The 24963-nt window shown below is 37.7% G+C and overlaps 1 protein-coding gene across 2 annotated transcripts; it reads left to right on the plus strand.

The window, feature by feature from the left end:
* Nucleotides 1-360: 360 nt before the first annotated feature.
* On the plus strand, nucleotides 361-24670 carry LOC129372057 (transforming acidic coiled-coil-containing protein 1-like). Of its 2 annotated transcripts, none has more exons than XM_055049051.1 (13): nucleotides 361-601; nucleotides 11709-11800; nucleotides 16408-16816; nucleotides 18616-18667; nucleotides 18759-18840; nucleotides 19551-19603; nucleotides 20947-21075; nucleotides 21161-21237; nucleotides 21387-21430; nucleotides 21610-21770; nucleotides 22324-22430; nucleotides 22518-22638; nucleotides 22753-24670. In XM_055049051.1, exons 1-13 carry the CDS (start codon nucleotides 537-539, stop codon nucleotides 22819-22821), a joined length of 1461 nt encoding a protein of 486 aa, XP_054905026.1. In that variant the 5' UTR covers nucleotides 361-536; the 3' UTR covers nucleotides 22822-24670. The 2 variants fall into 2 exon arrangements, with proteins under 2 accessions (XP_054905026.1, XP_054905025.1); XM_055049050.1 differs by lacking the exon at nucleotides 361-601 and adding an exon at nucleotides 8958-9357.
* The last annotated feature ends 293 nt before the right edge of the window (nucleotides 24671-24963 follow it).

Raw genomic sequence — 24963 nt, forward strand, 5'->3', positions numbered from 1 at the left:
AATGTTGGTGTGTTTGGGACCCAGCAGGTAGTGGGAGCGCTTCAGTAAGTGGAGCTGTGTTTACCCTCCTCCATTCCCCTGGATTTAACAATAGATGAGACTCTTTCACTTCTAAACATAAAACCCTCCCATGAAGCACACAGTTTGTCTTTAAATGAAGGCATTCAAGTGGAGCTAGTTTGTCCTACTTATAACTCACAGAACTTCTATTTTGTTTTCGATCTGAGGACATCGTCCTGCCTGATGAGGGACTGTAATCTGGTTAGTGTGCGTGAAAGAGGGGAAGATGTGGAGTGCAGCAAGGAGGCGGGACTGTCACCAGAGCTGTTCACTTGGAATACAGCTCTCTCTACATGCTCTGATCTTGCAGAGCATGTAGAGAGATGAGCAGAGGACAGGCTGCTGGGTCAGATGTGTTGTGGAGCTGCGGTGCTGCTGGAGGCATTCAGGAGCTGATGCAGTAGTGAACCCTGTCAAAAGAGGATTTTTGGAGCATCTGGGATAAACCTGAAACCAACGCACATACTGCTGTTGCCATGGGGGGATCCCTCAGCCAGCACAGGAGAGCATCGCTCAGCTCTCTTAGGAAGAAGGACAGCTTGTAAGAACAGATTTATTGTTTTTAAATGCTTATTTGTAAGACAGTGTGCAAGCTTTGCGTTGGAGGCAAAGGTGACAGAAAGCAAAAGAGTCCGAAGGGAAGAGTCTGGATTCATTCACTGAAGGCAAATTAGCCCCATCATGCCTTTCTGTTTACAATGTCAGCTGATTTGCTGATTTTAATACTGTTTAGCTATTCAAATCTGAGAGAAGTCAGAGGGCAAGACTGAGGAGTGGAAGGAAGGTTTTGTTGCTGTAATCTTTGTATTGAGGGGGATGATTATTAATAGCTGCACAATATATTTAACCCCAGTTGTCATCGTGCTGTCAGAGTACATTATCACACTTGTTTAGGTACAATATTTAATATGATATACTGTCTCAAATTCTTACATGCTGATATTATGAGATGGACTCTCATAATATAACAGCCCTGATGATATGTGGTTTTAGCGGCCGAGATGCTAAACCTCAATCAGGGTGGCGAAAACATTTTATAAAGGGAGCAAAGGGTAAGAAAATGTTTTGCGAATTGAAATCGTCATTGTACTGTTTAGCTACAATTTTGCAGTTGCATATGTTCCTGATATTGTGCGGCTCTGCTGTTAATTATGCATCCACGACCCAAATTTAACAGGAGTGTGTTCATGAATTCATCCATGGAGTTTATCCCTCTCTTACTCTTATCTAATTCATGTGTAAAGTCTTTGCGGCAGACAGGAAAAGTGAATAAAGAATGTTTTCAATCCTGAGGCATCTGACAGAGCATAAACATAAACCACTCTTCCTCTTTCTTCACCCCATTAATCTTCTTAGTGTTTTTACTTTATCCTCTCATATGTGTTTTTCATTACTCCTCCCAGGAGACTCTTGAAGTGGATCTCTTTCTCTCGACGCACATGAAAGTCTGAGCCGTTCTAAATTTAGACGCTTGTTCCTTTAATTTCTCAATAGTTCCAGTCGTGAAGGACTGGAGTTGGGATAAGATGTGAAAAGCCTTACTGGGATGTTTTTGATGTGGCTTTTAAAGCTACAGTGTGGACAAAAAAAAAGAGAAGACAGATGACCACTTTAAGGAAGCTCAGAAAGAGAACCAGGTCAAGCAACTCTGAAGAAAACATGTTAAAATAAAGGATCGTCTGCATCCATCTGTGTTGGTGTTAGGTCAGGAGGGAGCCTGCGTCTTCCCTACGGGGAAAGCTCCACGACCAGCACAAAAGGTCTGCAGCTCTCATCTTTTGCACTAATTTTAGGCAGCTTTATCATCCCCCTTCTGATTTTTACGTGCTAACTGGAGCAGTCATGGTTGTTCTGCTCTCTGGAAGCCCAGAGCATTGGCACAATCACCCAGCTGGAAGCAGTCTGACCTGCATTTGAAGCTATTCTTAGTGGTAATAAATACAGCAGTAAAAACAAGGTTTGCTTATGTCAATGATTCTCTATGTAACTATATTTGTAAAGGCTGATGATGCAAAAACTTATGTAAAAAACTGACTGACTCAGTGAATTGGTATTTCTAGAAGAAGGAAATGATCCACAAAATGGGTGTGGGAAGTTGAGCCTTGATTAAGATTTGCTGCAGAGGAATAAACTGAGAATATTTGTTCAAATAATATTGAAATGAAGAAGATGGAGGATGAATTGCATCGCTGTACATCACCAAGACATTTTTAGGTAGTACCGTCATGGTGTGGGATTTTCCTACCATTTGGCAGATTTTATGTAGATCAGGTGATGACAAATGGAGTAATTTTTACAGAGACATTCTTGATGAACAATCTGAGAATTAATGAAGTATTTTTAGAATTTTATGTCCAAAGTTGATCCAGGAAAAAACCCACAACTGTTTTCAGAAAGACATTTTACAAGCTGCATACAGGAAATGTAATTACAAAAAAAGCTTTGAATAATACAATACATTTTTGGTGACCATGTAAATTCATAATTCCTGTAGCATTTCACTTTTTTACACTTTTTTTTGTAATTTAAAAAAAAAAATTTTTTAATCTGTAGATTATTTGGGTTGTTTCTGACTTGCCGTGGAAATTTTATGCTAGTTGTCGCATCAGAAATATAATTGAAGAAAAAAAACATTGATGAATCCTGTGTATATAAAAATATATCAGGACAATGAAGAGAGAAAATGTTAAATTCTTTGAAGATTCATAATTCAACACATATTGCTTCTGAAAAAGCTTTCATGCATGATAATGAAACTCATAAAAGAATACCAGAAGGGGTTCACATCAGTCTTGGCTGGATGAATAAAAATTTGATCGTCTCTCTATTTAATGGAAACTCTTTTTTTTAATTTTATTTTTAAAAAAAAACTTATTCAGTGTTTTTTTTTTCAGTGTGCTTTGTCAGTTTTACTTAGTTTTGGGAAAGCTTTCCATCTGTACTAATTATATACTGATTGTAGAATAACATTTTTGCCCAATGATAGAAACTTTAATTTAAAACAGGTCAAATAGTTTAAGAAAATACAGCTAGAAAATTGTGGAATTAGAAAATGAATGTCTATTTTGAGTAGATTTTGCTTTACTTTGACACACAATTCGGTCCTGTAAACGTACCCAAACGGTGTATAATGTACATATTTTGTTGCGTGGGAACTGTGACCTTCAGCTCCATTCATAATTAAGAACAATAGCTCGGCTGGTGTCTGTCCATGCCTCTCTGGGGTTAAGCCCTCCTCTCATTCTTTCTCTTTGTTTTTTGCGTGTATGTGTGTCAGTCAGTTGAGTGATTCAGCTGCTGTAGCATCGTGATCACCATGACTCCACTGGTTTTCTACACTAATTGAAGTTGAGTTGAGTGCCCTCCACAGAAGATGAGATCAGGGAACGCCAGCCTCTCTGCTTATTTTATTTCTGCTTCACTATGGATAACACCATACTGAATTTAGACAGAGGGACATTAGCTGCTCCAGTTTCTCCCTGTAGTCCCTTTATGGGTGTTTGCATAGATTCGCACAGTCATGACTCACTCCTCATTGTTGCCACGCTGATAAGGTTTGTCATTTCTGTTTAAGCTCATGTTTTTCACACATGCGGCTTGACCATTTCCTCTCCTCACATCGCTCTGTATTAATAAATAGATGGCTGGGTGTAAAGGCAACTACCATACTGTTTCGGTAGTTGCTTGTATGCAAAATGCACATCCAGTGTTTACCATTAGATGGCGCCAAATTGTCATCAATCTGACGTTAGTCTTCACTTGACAGGTTTATTTGCAAAGCAACATTATTTCATAAAGTAATCTCCAACGTGCTTAACATGAAAACAAAAAGATATTTAAAGAAACATTTTATTTATAATAGTAGGATGGATATGGGTTTATTATCAGCCTAATAATGAGTCCAGGACACTTCCATTTGTTTTTCTAGTTTTTAGTCTTTAGTCAAACTCCAGTCCTCAAGGGCTGTTGTCCTGCAGTTTTTAGATGTGCCAAAGGTACAAAACACTGGAATGAAATGGCTAAATTACCTCCGACTTGTGTAGATCAGTTCTCCAGAGCCTTGCTAATGAAGCTAATTATTCTGTTCAGGTGTGGTGCAGCAGAGGCACATCGAAAGGTCTCAGGGCAGTGGCCCTCCAGGACTGGAGTTTGAGTCCTGTGCTTTAGACTCATCTGTCCAAAAATCTTTTTTCAGAAGTCCTGGCCTTGGTCTGCGCACTCTGTGGTACACCTCAGGCCACACTTTGTGTTTTTATGTACTTTCATACCAACAGTAGCAAGATGCTGCTGTAGCTCACGTGAGAAGATTTTGTTGTTTTTGGAGATTTCTTTAGCACATTGTAGTCTGGTCTCAATGACAGCCACAACTCGGCATATTGGGAGTTGTTTGAATATCTTCTCCTTGAAGATTATTATCTGTAATTGAATTTTTTTAGACTCTTTAAGCCCTTTTCCAGAATCTGTAACAGAATCACCACAATATTGTTTATGAAGGCCTCAGACTGCTCTGTTGATGTTATCATGTTGTTTCCTCTCATAACAGTACATATGTCTGAAGTTTAAACAGATCAATTTCCTTTAAAATGCTAACTAATGCTGTTATGTGCACCTGTTGTAATACACATTTATATTATTTAATTTTTACATGTCCATACAAAAATGACAGTTGTAGGGTGTCCTATTTTTTTCACAAGTGTGTATTAAATTTAGTTCAATGCAACTCTATATTTCCTATTGAAGCATATTTTTAGCACAATTAAAATATGCAAGCTACTTAAAAAGCTCACAATATTGGTAAAAAGTAGCTGAGAAATAAGATGTCTAGTTCATATAATAAATGACTGCAATTATATTAAAGGAAGGACTATATAACTGAAGATAAGTTTCACAGAAATACAGATTATGGTTTCAATTTGGATTTAAAGTGAAGTTGTCTTTATTATCTTGTAGAGAAGCAGTGAGAAATGAATTGAAGTATTTGCTCAGCCGACAAGACTGTGACATTATTATTTTTGAAAAGCTTAGTATGGGGAGACCTCTGTAACAGATTTTTATTGTCATGTACTGCCGGCATCATGTTAAGAGCTCATTGCCGTTCCCATCAAAATTTGAGATTAACGAATGGCCTTAGACAGCTCAAAGGAGACATCAGGTCTATGATGGTAGGGTTTTGTGAAAGAGGGTACTGAGCCCCAATGTAGTTAAATAGAGTTGAAGCATTTAACATGCTGATGTGAGTGAATCTGTAGAACATCTACACAGCATAGCATGAGATTGAGTGGCATAATTTGTATAGTACAGCAACATTAGAAATGCATTTACATAGACATTTTAGAGCACTGGAACATACACATGGTATATGTATTGCATCTCTAGGTTTGGCATGTCTAAAAATCTGGGGCAGCATGACAGACAGATCAATTCACAGTAACATGTGTAAAGACATGATGCTGATGTTTTAGTTATGGAGGTGCATCTCTGGATATAAAGTAGTGAAACTGGAGGCTTTACATGGGTGGATTTGATCTGTGTGCATGTTATCTCTACACGAATACATGACAAACATTTTCATACCAATCCAGAGGTAAAAGTTAACAACTTTAAATACCTGATTTAGTAATTGATAGGTTTCTTACCTGTATGATTTTGTCCAACAGAGGGACTAGCATTATTGTATAAAGGTGATTTAAAAAAAGTCCATGTAGTCTTTCATTAAATAAAGTCTATATCTTTTAAAGTTACCTTTAGTTACACCTGACACTCACTGACATACCTCTGTTCATCCTCTTTCAGTATGCAGAGTTTAGTAATTATCACATCAGGTATCTAATTTCCTCTGTTGTGGGCTGCAGACATGTTTGCCATGTCTGGTTTTATTCTTGGCTCATAACACATGCTGCCATTAGTCAGAATCTAATTGAGGAGTAGACATCTACATTCCTACTGAATTAACAGACCACAAACACATCAGTTTCAAGGGGCGAAGTCTATTTAAGGAACACGTTTTATTTGTCTGCTGTATATTAACCTGTATGAGGACCGAGGTAGCAGCTGTAGTGTATCTATGTCCCTCTGTATGAAGGCATGTGTGGGTTGCACTACTGACGCTGTATCTGTGGTTGCAAGCGATTACATAAGAGCAGCCTCATTTCCACAGTTATTTCTCTGCTCTGTTTCTCTGTATTTTAGCTCTGTCTCAATAGGAGTAATGCATATTTTTATTTCATTTTTAAATGCTAAGACATCACATGTTGATGTGCCTGGCCAGAAGCCAGTGCCTTATTGTGTAACAGATTAAAGGATGCCTGTGTGCCTCCAGGCTGTCAACGGTTTGTCTTCTTATGTGTTTTGACTGTCAGAAGTTAACTAAAGGGAAAAAGAAGACAATGCAAGGAATGCAAAACATTTGAGATTATAATCTTAACAAACCTCCAGACAGTTTCTGTTTCTTTTAGTTATTTTATTTTTCAGAAAAATCCCTCCATTGTTTCTGTGCCGTGATTATTTACTGTACAACCTTTTTTCATTCTGTAAGAGATTGAACAGAGCCTCTTTCTCTGATCTCACCAGTGTGAAACATTATGTGCGGCTTTCTGAGATCATCGTCTTTCCTCTCTGCTCCTGTTTGTGTGGAGCAGAGTGTGGTAACATGTCTTCATGTGTGGTAATTATGCAACAGAAAGCATAAAATAAAAAGGAAAGTGCCTCCTTCCCCTGATCTTTCCATCTTTTCACAGCAGCTAAATCCTCTGCCTGTTATTGGATTAGTCACGGTTCAATGTGCTCTCTTTCAGAAAATGCATCTCATCTAGCCTAGATCCTCTGTCTCTGTGTGAGTCTGAGGGAAGAGTTGTGTGGAGTTACATAAGCTTCTGATGAATAAACACAGAGAAAGATGTGTGTGTGTGTATGCTCAGTGATGAGAGCATTTAATTAAAACCCTCTTCTCTCAGGGGGATTTGCTGCTGCATCGTTGAATCTGTATCTGGGTTTATTTTATTGATCTGTCTGTTGTCTGGCCTGGATAGTTTCAGTGAACAATAGAGCCTCAGTTACTTTAATTGCTCCTCATGGCTTTACCAGCTCATGTGAGTTCAGTGGGAACAGTTCCTGTCTCGGCAGTATTTGTTTTCACTTTTTTATGTTTATCCAGAGAAAAGAGGCAGGCGGTTTAATTGCCTGTGCTTAGCTGAGCTGTCAGACATATCTGTTGCTGGGTAAACAAGCTATTAACGTCTCGGACTTCATCTTGATTACCCTATCAGATCTCAGAGAGAACAGTGTGTGAGAAACATTCATGGTTGACACAAAGTTTGGAAGAAACTTTAGCAACAAAAGGGTGAAGATATGAAAGACATAAGTAAATAAAAATATGGGTGAGAGATTTGGAAAAATGTTGAAAAATTTATGAATGTGGGGTGGCCATTATAATAAAAATATCACACTTTTTTAAAACTATAAAATAATGTTAATGATAACATTTTATTTAAAAAAAAACACTGCACAGCTTATTTCACATTTAGAAATGTTGCCAACTAGTGTCAAGAATACCTCAGGCTTAAAAGTTTTTTTCAGATTAAAACCTTTTCTTTCTAGAAGAACAACAAAAGTTTAGGTTTTCTGGTAGAGAGATCACTGCTGTTATAGGAGAACATTTTATGAAAGTAAAGGAAATGGAGGTTAATAAAGATAATACCTCTGAACAGGAGCAGACAGCAGCAGTTGGCAGAAACAGCTTTACATGCAGCAACTTGTAAAAGTCTACACACTCCTGTTAAGATTCCAGGTTTTTTGATGAATTGTTTCAAACTTTCTTCTACCTATAATGCGACATAGAGCCCATACAGCTGAACTGACTAACTAGTAAACCTGTTTTCATTTAAAAATAAAAAAGGAGCATTAACCTTGCAGGAATACCCTTGAACTTAAAGCACCTTTTGATTAAATTTTAGCTTGCTGTCTCATTTATTATGAGGCTGACAGCATTATCCCTCATCTTGACTTGGAAATATTCGTCCACAAAAAAAAAAAAAACAAACAACTTCAGTCATATTGATCATGTGGGAAAATCTCACATTCACAGCAGATTTAATTTTCATTTGCTCTCACAAGGTCATCCTTTTGTTGATTTGGATGCATTTCTGTAATAAAAAAAAAAAAAATTATTTCATTTTTTCTTTTGGAAAGGTGAAAGTGAAAAAGCTGTTATAAATTCACCAGTTTCCATAAATGGGATTTTTAACACCACTGACCCTTTTTTCACTGCAACAATCTTAAGGAGCTTATTCTGTCTCAAAGGGACAAAGTTTAAACATAAAATGAAAGGATATGTAGGGTTTTGTCAAATATATAACATTTCTGGTAATGTGATTAACATGTTATTGTTCATTTTAATAACTGATGTAGTCAAAGGATGACTAAACTTTGATCTACAGCTTATTATCAAATAGTTGAAAACCTTGAGTTTAACCAGTGACCCAGCTTTTGACAACACTTGTTTATCTGGTTGTTTGAAAAAAAAAAGCCATCCTAATTTATATAACCTACACAAGGTGGATATATAAATGTGGCATTTCCTTCCCACCATGATTTTTCCCCACCTGACCACCAAAGCACAAACATATTTGATATTCTCTCTAACCAAGACAAAACTGACTAATCCTATTTTGTAAAACAGAAATGTACTTCTCCTTTCCATCTCTTCCCGTCTCTGACTTTCAAAAATCCCTGGATAACATCACAAAGGGAGAGAGCCAGTCAGCAGACTTGCAGGAGCAGCAGAGCGAGCCGATGCGTATTAATCAGCTGGTCGCTCACCCAGACAAAGAGGCTGCTGGGAGGAAGAAGGAGGGGAGCAGAAAGGGCGGGGGGAGTGACTACTGATGCTCTGGTTGCAATCTGCAGAGCGTGAGTCAGTGCTGTTCACAGAGCAGAGCCGCAAACAGATCCAGCTGCAGCACAGACACGTTTCTCTCGCACGAGTGTCAACAGGACAGAAGAGCAGGATGGGTAGAAACAGAAATTGAGAAAGAAGAGGAAGTGAGGTTGACACAGAAAATACGTTGGTAGATCAAGGGCTTCTTGTAGTCGATAGTTAAGGTGTGATTTAAACTTTAGAAAATCACAGAGTTGACTCACCCAGAGAAAAGACAAGTTTACAATTCTTATCTCAGACGTGGGGTTGGAAGGTGCTGCACAGATGTCCTGGTTGTCTCCGGTCCAGTGGGCCAAGTGGACATGGTCGGCAGTGACTGGAGGTGCAGGAGACAATGCAGGAAGGGATGACAAAGAAGACAAGTAAGAGATTTTATGTGTGTGTGTGTGTGTGTGTGTGTGTGTGTGTGTGTGTGTGTGTGTGTGTGTGTGTGTGTGTGTGTGTGTGTGTGTGTGTGTGTGTGTGTGTGCGCGCGCTTGAACAGATGAATATGGATTGTGACTGTGGATGCTGTGATTGCAGATTCTCCTGAGTCATACTGACAGCTTGTAGATCATCAGACCAACGGTCCCATCCTGTCGTTTATTCTCTGATTCTCAGTCTGTCATCATATCAAAGCACATCTTAAGTTAAAATAGCTACGTTATATTAAGAGGAGATTATTTATATGCACCACCCTGTTCTTTCAAACACAGAGGATGTAATTAAGCCTGTTTTGTGTGTGGCCGTTTGGCAATGGTTACTATAAAGTAGGGGATTAAAATGCAACACTTTTCAAAGCTTTAGATACTTTTTGATTCCCCTCCTTTTCTAGTTTCTTAGTAACCATTCTGATCTTGAGCCAATAAGGCTGTCAGTGGGACAGGAATTTCAGGCTGTGTGTGGGGAAGAGGAGGGTTTATATTTGTATTAAATTGGTGTTAAGTGTGTGTCTGTGAGAACTGGTTTCCAGAAATGGTGTGGTCCTGGGTGCTGGCACTGTGAACTCTTCTTTGTGCTGTTTTTCATTAGAGTGCGGACGTTTTGATGTGCTTTCAAGTGGCTAGGAATACCCACGAGCACACATACGCATACACACGCTCTCTGTGTTGATGCCTCTCCCCATTCTTTTCGTGTCCCTGTTGTTTGGGAATAAACCAGAGCTGGGTGTCCAGGCAGCCGAGATTGCAGGCCAAAAACTGTGAGTGTTTGTGGGACACAGTTACCGAGGAGCAAAGGATGCATGTGTCCCAGTTGAGCCCTGCTTCCTCTTCTCTCCTTCCTATAAGATGAAAAGAGCGTGTTTGTTTTGATCTGTGAATGCCACTGTGTTCAAGCCTCTTCAAGAAAATAGATCCTGGAAAGCTAATGACTCTGTTGTCATAATTATCTGGAAACCCATATAGTGCCTTTCAAAGGTATTCACATCCCATAATCTTCTATATATATATGTATATATATAGAATTGTGATCACAAACTTCAATGTGTTTTACTGGTATTTCAGTCAGTGGACTAACAGATAATCATGCATAACAGTGAACTGGAAGGAAAATGACATGGGTTTTCAAATGTTATTACATTTACTAATTTCTAAGTAGGTTCCACTTATATTTAACTTATCCGCGACATGCAATTAGAGATCAAGGCAGCTTCATGGAGACAAAGGAAGACAGCAGATAGATCAAGGCTGTTGAGAAATGTTAAAGCAGAGCTAATTTATTAAACAATATCCTCACAGAGCACTGGTCAATTTATCTTGTGAAAAGAATAGCACAACTGCAAATCTACCAAGTTATAGCTACCCAACTAACCATCAGGCAGACATGAAGTCAGAAGCAGCCCAGGAAACTGTGGTAGCTTTGGAGAAGCTGCAGATATTTACAAGAATCTGTTGATAAGATAACTTGGTTGTGGATTCAGCTAATCTTCTCTTTATAGATTAGTGGCTGAAAGAACAATAGAAGTCTTCTAGCTGGTTTCCCATAAGTCATAAAGAGCAAACAGGAAACATGAAGGTGTTCTCTTTAAGTGTGACAAAAACTGAACTTTTTGGCCTCCGTCCAAAGTGCTGTGTGTGGCAAAAAAAACCTAACACTGCACATCTGAACACATCGTCTTCAAAATGAACGATGGTGATAGTGTCGTGTTTCGCTACGGGAAAGCATTTCTTCACCAAAAGAACAAAGCTGAGGTTTTTCTTCCAGCAGGACCACAAACTTAAACATAGAGCCAAGACAGAAATAAAATTATTTTAATCAAAGCACATGGGCAGCTACAATTTAATAAAGAATTTGAGACAAAACTTGAACATGAATATTCAGAGATGCTCTCAATCCAGTTTAGTTTCAGCTGCTAGGAGGAATTGGCAAAAACCTCTAACTCTAGATGTCCAAAGTTTTTAAGTTGTACACCAAAGGACTTTCAGCTGTAACTCTTTTGAAGCCAATTATTGTTGTACAGTAACTGACTGAACACAAATTTATTCCACATGAAGGCTTTTATTTTATTTATTAATTTATGTTGCGAACACCTTTGCAAGAGAGTTAACAATGTGTGTAATTAAGCAAAAAAAAAAACAACAACAAAAAAAGTGCATAACAAATCATCCCTTGTTGGTTTGATCAAATTTCAGTTTAGAGTTTTCTCTTCTGGCTTCTGTTTGCGGTTCTCTGTTATTTCTTGTAATGTTTCATCAAAATAAAACAAATAACACTTTATTCTTTTCACCTGCAGTTCAGACTCTGAGGGCGCCTTCGAAACTCCAGAAGCTGAATCTCCAGCTGTTGTGAATCTACTGAGCCAACTTGACAACACAAATAACACAGGTGAGACTTCAGGGCAGATGGCAAGTTAGTGCTCTGATGTAGGTCACTTGACTTGACTGTTGTCAGATATCGGTAATGTTTAACTAGTGATCTTGAAATCCTGACGGTTTTATCTTATGTCGTTTTTGACTGTATGTTTAAATGCAATACTTGCTTACCATGTCTGCCATGAACAATATCTGACATGGAATCAGGCTTCACAGAAGGAACACCAAAAGAAAAGTTTTTCCATGACACATTTAAGTTTTGTCTTATTATACTTGTGCATTTCATTTATAGTGGGTAAAGTGTTGGTATCTTGCCCACTGTTTACAACAGTAATACGACTTTAGCACAGCAGATAACACGGTATCACAGACCTACATATTTCTGTATGTGAGCCAGCTGTCAGCCTATTTTCAGCTTCAGTCTGCAGCCTTTTTGTTTATGCTTTGCTGAAAACCCTGATTTGGGTTAATCTGTGCAGATTTATTACTGCAGAAGTATCATTTGGGAGCATGCTTGAATGCCTGGAAAAGGGATTTATTATTGCAGTAATGGTTTCCTGGAGTATACACTTAGTACATCACTGCTGGCTCCAACCAAAAACATTTTTGATGCCATTAAGGCTCAGAAACAGGATCATCAAAACCTTTGATGTTTGTGCTGATTGGTCAGATGGAAGTTGAGATAAATTTCACTTTTTGTGTTTTTAGTAAATGTTTATTCAATCATACTTAATCCAGCAATTCAGGGTTTGTTTAGAGAAGAGATTGAAACTAACAGATTCATTCCACTTCATTTTATCAGACAAAGCTGGATGAATACAGTTGCATGCCATATACTTCAGATTTTTAGTTGCAAATAAATATGTATTTTTTTTTCCTTTAATCTTCAGTATGCACTGATTTGTGTGCACATTCATTACCATAAAATATTAAAACGTTGTGACCAAAGGTTGGGAAAATATGTATTTGGTAACATTGAGAAGAATGTTACAAAAGACTGAAGTGCTATAAGATTTCTGAATTTGCTGAATAATACATTCAACAATCTGAATCTATCATTAGATAGATCTGTCCAACAAAAGTGATTGAACACAGCATACTTAAAGTGATAGGAAAGTTTAAATTTAGAACAAGTGACATTGTCATTGCAATATAAAAATAAAAACCTTCCTATCCTATAATTTCTTTAATTGTACAGCTCTATTTTATATCCAGAAAGGCTGATATAGAGTGTGATCTTAAATAAAGATCATACAGTATTTGAGACAGTCGACGAAGAAATTTAAATCTTTTAAAGAACATTTCTTCCTTTGTTATCTTTCGTGTGAATTGACTTGTGCCTCAGCAATAATTTCACTTGAAACTTGGTGCTGTTTGCTTCCATCTTAGGAGCAATGTGCAACATACTTCATTAAGTAATGTTATACAGGGTCAGAGCAGTGTTTATGAACGCTGTTAAAAGTTGGAAATGAGCTCTCTGTTGGTTAGGCCTTTATAAAAAAAAATAGCTTGCAGCTGAGTCCTGCTTTTCCAAACAGGCTCCCTAGTTTCCACTCCCTTCTCCGCCTCTTCTGCTTTTACTGCCCAGCTTTCACCCACACAGGCACATGTACCACCTGTTGCTGTGGTAACAGATAATCCAGACTTCAGTTCAACCACAGATATGAATATCGGACGTGTTTGCAAACTTGGATTGTGCAGGGATATCAGCAGACACTGGGAGCAACAGGGTTTGACATCGTCTGTGCTGGTTAGATCAGTTTACGAGGTTTGAATCGCCGCTCATGGTAAAATTATGCCAATCTGAGACAGTTTGTGTGTCATGTCATGCTACACAACTCGCATGCTGAGTTCCTTTTATACATAGAAGATTGACTCTGGAGAAATGGGCTCTATAGTTAGCGGACACAAACAGTTCACTGTTTATGGTAACAACCACTTGAACGTGACGAAACGTCTCTGAACGGTGGCAGAGCAGAAACCTGAGCTCGCTTTGCATCTACTTGTTTCTCTGACACTCTTACTTCCCCCTCTGCTGTCTTTTCCTCTTTTTCACAGAGTTGTGAAATGATAATAAAGCCTGATGTTGTTTGTGTTGCTGGGACACGTGACGGGTTGAACTCTTCATGACTGGGTGTGGTTTTTCTACATCTGTTCCTCGTCTACAAAGTGTGTATTCAGTGTGAGGAACTATAGAGATTTAGAGCTGGAGGTTGTATAAGCTGACTTCAACTCTTTGATTTAAAAAGAACATTGACATAATCTACCTTTTACACCTGTTGTACTTTCAGGAGTTATTCTGGGTTTGTATGTGATGTATCAGTTTAAAATAGTGAATAATTTAGGAGTGGAAAGAAAAGATGAAAGACAAAAACATCTAATAAATATGGAGGGTATGATGACTAAGCTCCACTTTAATGATTATGATTTTTAAGTGATGTTGAGATGAGCTTCTCCACAGCATGATGCCTCCATTGGTAACTGTTTTGGTTTAAGGTTTTTAAACCACCTTCTCCCATCTGACATCTGTCTGCTCTATTTGGTTTGTAGCAAACTTTGAGCTGGATTTTTTTTATCATTTATTTCTACAGTGGATTTTTTTTCTTACTTCTTTTTGTATTTCATCTCTTTGTGCAGTACAAGACCATTGATAGTCCTATTGATTTTTCCCAGCTCATCTATAAATCACTGCAGCTCCTCCAGAGTTACCACAGACATCTTGAATACTTTGCTAAACTGTGCTCTTTTTGCCCAGCAAAATATTTGTTCCTACGTGTGCCTTATAGTCTTTACACTTTCAGGTGATTGGTTGAGATTTTCTCTGAGCTGTTCAAAGCTAATAATTACTTTATAAACTCTGACTTGTCTGCTGTCACTGATCTCAAACCATTAAGACTTTCACAAAGAATTTGTTACATTAAAAAAAAGGTAATAATAATTTTTTTTTTCTTTTTCAGAGTCAGGCATCATTTTGTCTATCACGTGAAATACCAAAAAAAAAGTAATAAAGTTTTTGAATCGACTTAAGAAAATAACAATCCACATGTGGTGAAGAGAAGGAACAGGGTGGTGTTGGTTTATAATTGTTTGACGTTTACATTGTGTGGAGATGGTTATTTTCAGTAACAAGGGTTCCTGTGTTTCAACAACACAGCCCAGCCCGCCGGGATGCTTAACGGGATGTATGAAGAGACAGGAAGTGGATTGTTCTGGGAGGAAGTCAGCAGATTTTCAGTAAACCCTTTGAAGGCTTAAAACTTAAATAATAACATTTCAGGAAAGAGATGCATTCAAACAATGTAAGGATTTGATATTATTGTAATTGGGTTGAATGGTGCCAACTGGTTACACACCGAACTGGTTGTTAGTAAATCATTTAATTGCCACAGTGAGATATTTTAATTAGTATTTGGTGGGAACTAGAAAAGAAACAAAAATGTGTGTAGGTGGGTTTAAAGTGGTAATGATGTTGACCTGGGATTAATGAATGACGAACAATCGACCCTCCGGCTGCAAGTTGGCAACAAAAGGACATATCAAATGTTGTTTTGAACTTGTTTTGAGATTATATGGACTATCTAAATCCCAGTGAATGTTGCCACCATAACTCATATGATTTTATATATATTTTTCAATCCATTTTACTTACAACAATGCTAAACACAAACGGCAAATTTTTCTTATCTCTTTTTACAAATATGATAAAGTCTAGTAATAAAAATATTTTTTTTAAATCAAAGCAGTGGAGTCAGACTGCTGACATGCAAGAACCTCAATTGAAACTATCAACGTCGCTAAGTTTACAAATTCTGTGTAAATTTCAGTATAAATTTCAGTATAAAATTTCAGTATAAATTTCAGTATAAATTGAATCTCTGAGTTTAATCTCTGAGTTTCTGTGTCAAAAAAAAAACAGAATGTTTTTTTTTTGACACATCCAAAAATGAATGGCAGCCTGGTGAACTGCGTCAGTGGTGTAGATCATTGATGCTGGAAAATATTTAGTTTGTAAATTTCCAGCAAATATTTATACACTGTTTAAACACTTGGAAGATGTGTAACACTTTTGCAGAGCAAAACAGTATTTTGTCAGATGAAGTGCTAGAAAGGAGTCATTGAAGAGGTAAGTTTTTGTTGTAGTTATTTCATTTTTGCCGTGTTCATATGGATTTATGCATGTTTTAGTAGTCATGCTGCTTCTTTTGTCTTTTTAATCTAATCTTAAATGACATCATTAAATGCTACTGGTTTTGTGTGAGCATTTTAGGATTCCTTCAAAGTTGCCTGAAATTTTCAGCCAAGAGATTGGCTAGATTCAATTTCTTAAATTGAATGGAAGTCCCCTGTTTTCTCTTACTAATGGCAAAAGGAGAGAAAATGTCCCTCAAAATCTCAATTTGGATCTAAAATTATTTGGAAATTTAACCTCAAATATATTATTTACTTAATAAAAGTTAATATACAAATTAATATTGTTTATTAATGCTGAGTATGCCCCAAGCTCACTCTTTCACAGCTATGTATAACAAATAAATATGGTTTATGACAGATGCATCCAGATTAGTTTAATAATCATCTTTTCTGTCCCAACTTGTTTGATCCCTGTTTTTTTCCACATAGTTGCTGCTGATGGCTCAAACAGCATTCAGGACAGATGCCATGATGTCCTCTCAGCTCCATCCCAGCAGGTTGACTCCCTGAACAACTTGACCGGCTCCACACCCAACAAAGGCAGCTTTGATTTGGATCAAAACCTCAATTTGACCCTGGGCTCCAATGCTGGCTCTCGAGAAGATCTATCTCCATCCGGCCACCTTCCCCAGACTGCAGCTCTCCGACCGCCATCCCTTCCCGTTCTCTCACCACTTAACAAACCGGATCCTTCAGAGGTGGACGATGAGGCTCTGGCGACTTCAGACTCTAGTCCAGACACAATCAGTTGTGATGAGTGCCTGGACCCCGATTTGCTGAATGGCAACGTGAGCTCGAACACTAAATTGGCCTGTGAGACCAGCAACTCAATCATTAAGTAAGTAAACCCAACTAAAGGCCTGTGGCCCCTAGTGGTTACAGCTACACACATCAAACCCAGAAACTGCAGCTAGTTTCTATAAATGGCTGGATAGAGCTGCAGTGACTGCAAGCTGTTGTTCACATCTACCCTGAAATGATCAAAGTGTCCTTGTCTGTATGAACTGTGTTGGCGTGTTGTGTGTATAGTGCAGGTTTAAGGCACGTCAGCTGTTTCTCCCCTGCATACAGCCTGAGTCACTGCACTAAAATGGGCCACTTAATGTACAGGGAGTTTATTTTATATCATTTGCACACACCTGTGAAGCACTGTTTACACATTCCATTCGGTATACATATCTGTATGTTTTGCTTCTACTTTTACTTTATTTTTGCTCAACTATTAAGCAGTCAAACTCTGCCCTCTTGTGGAAGATCTTTGTAATTAACTATGTGTGTATCTAATTAAACATTGCAACATATAGACATGCAATTACTACTTGATGTGAACTAGTCTAAAAAAACAATGGTGTATCCAAAAGCTAAAAGTGTTATATAGAGTTATAAAAATATAAATATAATGAAGTATACAAGTATGAAGGTATATAATATAAAGGTATCTCTGCTACAAAATGCAGTAAAACTCGAGTTTATGAAATGGAGATATTTACAAATAAAATCAAACTAGAAGTTACAGGACATCTCATCCTTTACTGTAATGAGCATATTTTAACTCTTTGCGTACATCATGGTACTATCACAGAATATTTTGTTTCACAAAATCATTGAACATTAAATCTCAATGGATGCTTCATGGTTATGTCAGATTTCCAAAACATTTACACTGCTTCCTTTTCTGCCATGATTTACAACAGAATAAAATGATGAAACGGATAATTGTTTTAAGCTGCAATACAGTATTATTTTTAAAGTGCTGAACTCTGTATCCCTGTTGTGGCATTCTGAATGAACAGCAGGAATGCCACCTGGTGGGACATTTATATGGTGCATTTACTGCTAGAAAATGATGCATTTAGTTAACCAGTGGCTGGTAATTAATTAGGTCTAATCCAGCTAAAATTTTGCAGGATTTATCAGCTGATTTCTTGGTGCATCTTTAATTTTTATCATCTCAAACTTTTGGATATCTAGTGTTAAAATCTAGTGAGGCATTGAAAGAAAATTTCAATGATCTTTTGTTCCCGTTATATTTGCAAAATTAATATTTTTTTCAATACGTTGTGTCTGACGTTTTCCAGTAACACTCCGATTCTGATTCCAGTTTTGTTTTCCTCAACATCAGGACCTCTGCCCTCCCCTTGTCTTTCTCCTAACCCCTGTCTCATCAAGTGTCTTTTCCTTCCTTTTCTTTGCTCAACATGTCATTCTGTTTCCCTTTCTCTTTGTGTGGCATCAGGACTGCTGAGCAAGTCCATTTCCTCTGTGTTCTGTTGTAAGTACTGCATAACTGTGTTGTGTGACTCCGGCTCTGCAGCTGACATAAACTCAGAATCTCAACTCAAAGGTGGAGAAAAAGACTCGAGTACTTTTGCATAGTGGAAAAATATCATGCGTTAGAGGAAACCCTCTAATCCACAAACATTTCATTATTCTGCTCTTTCTACTGCATAACTCAGCACTTTGTGGAAGAGCATGCCTGCTCAGCACACACAAAGAAAAACTATGTGGTCTAATAGTAAAGCTATCTATGTTTTTTTCCTGTCTCTTCATGTTTTTCCATCTGTCTTCATTTAAATGCACTGAAAGCTGAAATGTGTCGTGCTGAAGCTGATGTTGCTTTTTGTCGTTTGTCCTCAGGAACTCCTGCAAACTAAAGCAAAACCAGCAGATGAAGGATTTAAATGGACAGGTAAGCTCTGATAATAATACGCCTACAATGAGTGAAAAACAGGTTTATACAGAGAAAGCCAGCATGGTAACGAAGTTTAATGTTATTTAAGGATGACCATCATGAGGGCCATGCTACAGATGAGGAGAAACTGGCAGGGACAGCTGGGACCAAATCAGAAAAGGAGCAAAACTGTGAGTAAAATGACTACATATGTTTTAGAGTAATATTAACTCAAATGAAGGACACCAAAGTTTAGATATTCATTATTTAAATCAGTATGCACTATCTGACCCGTGGGTAAACAATAGTCATGGTTAAACAGTCACATTAAATGTCCTTTCCAGGCCTGTGTTTGCAACAGGCCTGTTTAATTATTAATTGTACATGGGAAATGTGCAGAATTACAATGTGGTGAGTAATTGGGACAGAGCTGTCCTTGTGTACAGAGCTGTTTGTAACTTATGCTCAGAACATGACAGATGTTTTCTGACATGCAGTTCAGTTTCTACTGAATGTTATGAGATTTATGTGACTGGTTCAGTCACTCACATAGTTCATTCTCAGGAGAAATTGTCATTCAAGGACAAAATACAGCTAAAATGAATCACATCAGAGAGTTTTCTGGAAGTTTATTTATTTCAGTTAAAAATATAGAACTCTTATTTTATACGAACTTATTACATAGAGATATATTCAAAGTCATTGTTTCTGTTCATTTTGGCCATAGTGGCTTAATGCTAATGAAATATAATCCATGGATTCTTTCAGATTAAATATCACTATGAAATTTTTTGGCCTAAAGATTTAATTTGCTGCCACCTGCTGGTCATGTTGCTAAACAGTGCTGTAGCATATTTATAGGACCTTTGACCCAAAAGGCTTTCTTCTCTCTCTTTCACAGACCAGGAATGCAATTTGACATCCAAACAAGATGAGTCAGGCTGCTGCTCTGTGGTGAGCCTTCGTCTCTTTTAACCCGATATATTTTCTTCTTTCTAAAACTTGGTGTCAGCTTTTGGTTTCCTCGTCAATGGAGTGTCAATTTGCCGCTGAAAATTGGATGTTTGCACATAAATTTCAAACTGCAATTCTGCCACTAGGTGGGGCATTTTATCTGTTCACAAATGAAAGGAATGACAAGTTACAGCTGGTGTGGCTTTCATCTGCGTCTGATTCTTCACATGCAGCTGAAATCTGAGACATTAACATTGTAATTTACAATCAAATATAGCAAAATTGATCATTTTATTTTGAATTAAAGAAACTATTGATTAGGTTACAGCCAAGGAAGTTGCATTGTAAGATGCAATATGATGACATTATTGAGGTGTAGGACAGCACAAGGTACTTAGTGCCTGCCACTGTGTTAGTCTTCTCAGGTGACACATGGATTAAGATTATCACCCTCAAGATTAGCCTATGACTGTCATAATCCAGCAAAGGACAGAACCAGAGCGTGGAGAGACATGGTTGGAGCAGAGGAAGACATGAGAACATTGACCCAAAGATGAGAGTGATATATGCTCAACGTTACGCTGCAGGAGAAGATCAGTTTATTAAAACATTACAACATGATGCCAAAAGGAACAAGTATAATTCAGTTGGTTTTAGGACATTTTTCCAAATCTTGACAGGTTTAGTGCAGAAAAGCATGAATCAAAAGGTTCTCTAATTTCACCAATATTTGTAATGTCTTCATAAATACAGTTTTCTGTTCTGAATAAATATAAAATGTAATATTCTTACAAAAATGTTTAATGGTGTAAAACTTTGATTTATCAAAATTAGACTAACGTCACACCCTTGTCTCCTATAAATGCAGCAAATCCTCCACATTGTGGGACTGAATGATTAGTGCCTTGAACTTTCTTTACTGTCTGATATTAGTAATTAGCTAAACATCAGTCTAAACAGGTAATCTCTGTTTACAAACCCTCACCTACTAACATTTGCTAATGAAACATGCTGCCTTAAAGATGCAATTTGACTGCCGTAAGAAAATAAAGCAATTTTGCAGTAAAACATTCAGCTTCCTGTGTCTGTTGAAGCACCTAAATGAGCTGTTAGCATGACTATGTAGAAAATAGTTTCTCTTTTTAGAAGCTTCTTGTTGCTTTCATGCTTCTTATTGCTTTCATTTTGAGGTTTCAACCCTCTCACAGATGGATGCATGAATTTGGCTAACTTTATCAGATCATTTCTCTTCTCTAAGATTAGTAGCTGAAACTTTTGAAAACTTGGTTGATCAAAAAATACGAAAAAATAATGATGGTGATGACTGATTTCCTTCTTGCCAGTATGAAGACACGTGTGAGCTGAAGACATCAGAAGGAAGTGAGATGCAGAAAACGGGAAGTCAGGTCCTGGATTCTATCTGCATCAGTGAGGCAGAGAAACAAGCAGTTCTCACCCTCATCAGAGAGGAGGTAGGCTCTCGTGTTGGACTTGGCTTCACTGGGTCACACAGAGATCAATGACGGAGGTTTTTACTCGCAAATGGTCTCCTTTCAGATCATCACTAAGGAGGCTGAAACTAATGACTGGAAAAAAAAGTATGAGCGGTGCAAACAAGAAGTGGATGAGATGAGGTTAGAAAACATGCTGCTGATGTCATGGGGATCAAACGTTCCAGAAGAGGGTGGTCCTGAGTACAGCAAAAATGTTTCATTTTTATTACATTGTAATTTTTGTAACTTTTAGACAAACGTTAGAGTTGTTTTCTGGTGTCTCATTTCAGAAAGATTGTTGCAGAATATGAGAAGACAATTGCTCAGATGATTGGTGAGTTAAATTCACTGCGGAAAAACATTCAAACACTGAATTCATCCTAATTTGTGTAATCTCATCTTGTGAGTGCTCTGTTGCAATAAGAAAAGTACAAATTGCAACGTGAAAAGTGTTTTATGTTGCATATTGCTATTGTGAGATAATAAAAATAACCCATTTATGTGTTTCTTTAGAGGACGAGCAACGCAACAGTGTGAACTTCCAGAAGGCTTTGCATGCGGTGACGGTGGAGAAGGATGCTGCCCTGGCAGACCTGAACTCCGTGGAGCGTTCACTGTCGGACATCTTTCGCCGCTATGAAAACATGAAAAGCACCCTGGAGGGCTTTAAAAAGGTGGGAAATTTGAGGACATCTTGTTGAAATGTCTTGTTTCCGAAGTACCCTGAATTTATGTATAAAGTTGGAAGTATGTCTTGGGGTTAACAGCAGTGTTTGTACAACCAACACCAGGCATAAGGTGAAAGATTTGACTCAAATAGCTGCAGACATTCACAGAAACCACAGCAAAGTAAAGTAATTTTAATATTAACCTGTGGTGTCCAAACCTTTTGCCACGAGAGCCACAGTTGTCAAGTTTGGCGCAAGTTGAGAAAAACCAAGGGTCATAAAATGTAATTGTTAAAAACAAAAAAACTGAAATATAGGCTTTTATATCTGCTCAAAATCCTAAATATGCAGGATTTTAATGAAACAAAGTAGTCTAACTTTAGCATTTACTGCTACTGTTAAAACATTGGAAGGAAATATGTTGCAATTCAGAACACAGACACAACACTAAAGTTAAAATGAATATTGGAAAACAGAGCATCTACACAGTGTTTTCTGTCTGCCTTGTGTGTGTGCACATGAACTGGTAAATGGCATGAAGTTTTATCTCTTCATGCAGAATGAAGAAGTGCTGAAGAAGTGTGCTCAGGACTATCTGGCCAGAGTCAAGCAGGAGGAGCAGAGATACCAGACACTGAAATTGCATGCAGAGGAGAAACTAGACAAGTATGAAGAGTCTGAGCAACAGAAGAGTTTGGGAGAAAAACTTTGTTGTTGGATAAAAATGCATATTATTTTCCTTCATTCTTGCAGGGCCAATGAGGAGATTGCTCAGGTGCGCACCAAGGCTAGCTCAGAATCGGTAGCGCTGACCGCGAGCTTGAGGAAGGAGCAGATGAGGAACGAGTCTCTGGAACAAGCCCTGCTGCAGAAGGTACAACACTCATCATCTCCAGGCTGTGTAGCAGGAAACACATCATTCAGCACCATTTCCTGTCTGTGATTACTGGATAGTCTTTAATTACCTTCCTTCATGGTGTTCCTGCAGAATCAAGAAATCGAGGAGCTCACAAAGATCTGTGACGAGCTGATTGCCAAAATGGGAAAAATAGACTGAGCATTTGCTTGAAGCTAATCAGCCTGTATCGCCCCTCCAGTCCTGCAGAGATGCACTGTGCATCTGCCTCCAACCAAGAAGCAGCTTCCATACTGTACCCTGTGCCTGCCCTGCACCTAAGAGACTGCTTATATACAGATGTTTGAAGTAACCTCTTTTAACTTGCATTTGCACTACTTATGACCTGAACCATCAAGGCTCTCAGCATATTAATCACATGAGATCACTTTGTTTGGATTTTGCACCTTTTGTGAGGTTATCTAGAGCTATCAAGTGTTTTTCCATCATATCAGGGAACAACAGCTATAATATGTCCACTAAACTCTGACCAATTTTGCCTCCAGAATGACATCAAGTTTAATTCACCCCTGGGTTTGATTTTGAAAATACTTTTAACCTTCTGCTTAGACGAGCTTTCGAGAACAGATTTAATAATGAATGATTAAACAATTAAAATATATTTTTATACCACTTTCAAGTTATTTTTTTAGTTTATCGGTTTGGCCGGATTGAGTGTGAAAGTGGCCCTCTCTATCTAAACTAACAGTCTGGGGAAAGGCAATTTTTATCAAATAAACAGTAATAACTTCCACAGTAACTCTGGAGGAACTGCAAATGTCAACCGCTCAGGTGGGAGAATCTGTCAACAGAACAGCTTTTAGTCATCCTCTCCACAAATCTGTCTGTTTTATAGTACTAATGCAGGAAGAAATCATGTCTTGTTTACAGTTGTATGTGAATATAACTATAAGTCATGTAGATGACAAACTCGCGTGGATACGCGAGTAATCAAGCAAACGCGAGTAATCAAGCAAACAGCTGTGTGGAGCTAAACTAACTCAACACTTCATGCCTCTGAGTGATGCATAATGTTGACAGCATCATGCTGTGGACATGCTTTTCATGAACATACTAATTATTTTGTGCGCATGCAGATTGTTTATCACTTGCAAGGCCACATAAATAAACCTCTATGAATTGAGAAATTTTTCACTACCATCCTTCTATAACAGTCTGCAATTTATGGAGCTGTTCTGTCAAATCCACAAAACCATAACCCTTACTTTTTTTTGTAACTGGGCTATTTTCGAGTGGAGATTTTACAAATTGCAGATGCTGCTGCTTAAATATCGTTACAGCCTGCTTTTTACAAAACCCTGTGAAGTAACCTGATGTCTTAGAGCTTTTGCCTGCTGTTAATGTGTGATTCTTGTCAGAGTTCTTGTTTATTTTCACTTTTTCAGTTTTGCAATTTTTTCAGACATGTTTTATCACACCAACAAGCACAATCTGTGTTCAGCACATGACTGGACACAGCCATGTGCTGTATAACATAATATATGGCTGCTTATCACAATACAAAATTCAATCTTACAACTAGTGCTTATGTTGCATGCGTGTTTGGTTCTCACTTGATTTTCTACATGAGATTTTCTGTCCAGGAAAAAATATTGACCTGTCCTTGCAATGCAGGATATGATATGTTTAAAATATTCCAATAAATCAGCTGGTTGAAGAAAAATTGAAGGAATTTTTAGGGCTCATTATGTGGTTATTTAAAATCTATTAAAGTTAATATTCATTGTGAATTTGTGATGTCTGTGAAATTCACTAACGTCACAAACCCAGATGTATAAAGAGTATATATATTTGTGCCAATCTGATGTCATGTTACCTCGATACTAGACTGTTTTTCTTTTGCCGTATTATTTTGTAACTTCAGACTTTGCTTGAATAGGATATAAATTTGTATCTGTAGTTCATAAATGACAATCTCACATCTGTGTTGAATCGGTGTGAATAATGTGTACATCCTCCTGAATAAACATTCATATAGTTTGTTCTACAATATTTTCTGTTTATTACCATGCGTTATGTAAGGATTCATTACTTTCTATATAAAATGGACATAGCATCTTGTGGTATTAATTTGAATGAGAAAAGTGGTAAGGTTATAAAACTTTCAACCTCTTCGAGATATTTGTTCAATCTATGATCCAAACAATGGTAATGATACTGTTGCCTACATCTGGCTGGAAAACAGAATCGCAGAAGTTTAAAACAAATGGTGTTAGATTTTTACATAAAGGTTTGGAAACCATTTATCAATAAGCTTGGTAGTCAAGTTTATAGTCAGCAAAC

This window comes from Poeciliopsis prolifica, unplaced genomic scaffold (genome assembly GCF_027474105.1).
Source record: "Poeciliopsis prolifica strain line A6 unplaced genomic scaffold, Auburn_PproV2 SCAFFOLD028, whole genome shotgun sequence".
NCBI classification, from domain to species: domain Eukaryota; kingdom Metazoa; phylum Chordata; class Actinopteri; order Cyprinodontiformes; family Poeciliidae; genus Poeciliopsis; species Poeciliopsis prolifica.

Coding starts and splice junctions, on each gene's coding strand:
- LOC129372057 (XM_055049050.1), top strand. CDS start 9,260: ATGTCCTGGTTGTCTCCGGTCCAGTGGGCCAAGTGGACATGGTCGGCA. Junction 18,841..19,550: donor ATCAGAAAAGGAGCAAAACT/GTGAGTAAAATG, acceptor TCTCTTTCACAG/ACCAGGAATGCAATTTGACA. Junction 19,604..20,946: donor AGTCAGGCTGCTGCTCTGTG/GTGAGCCTTCGT, acceptor CCTTCTTGCCAG/TATGAAGACACGTGTGAGCT.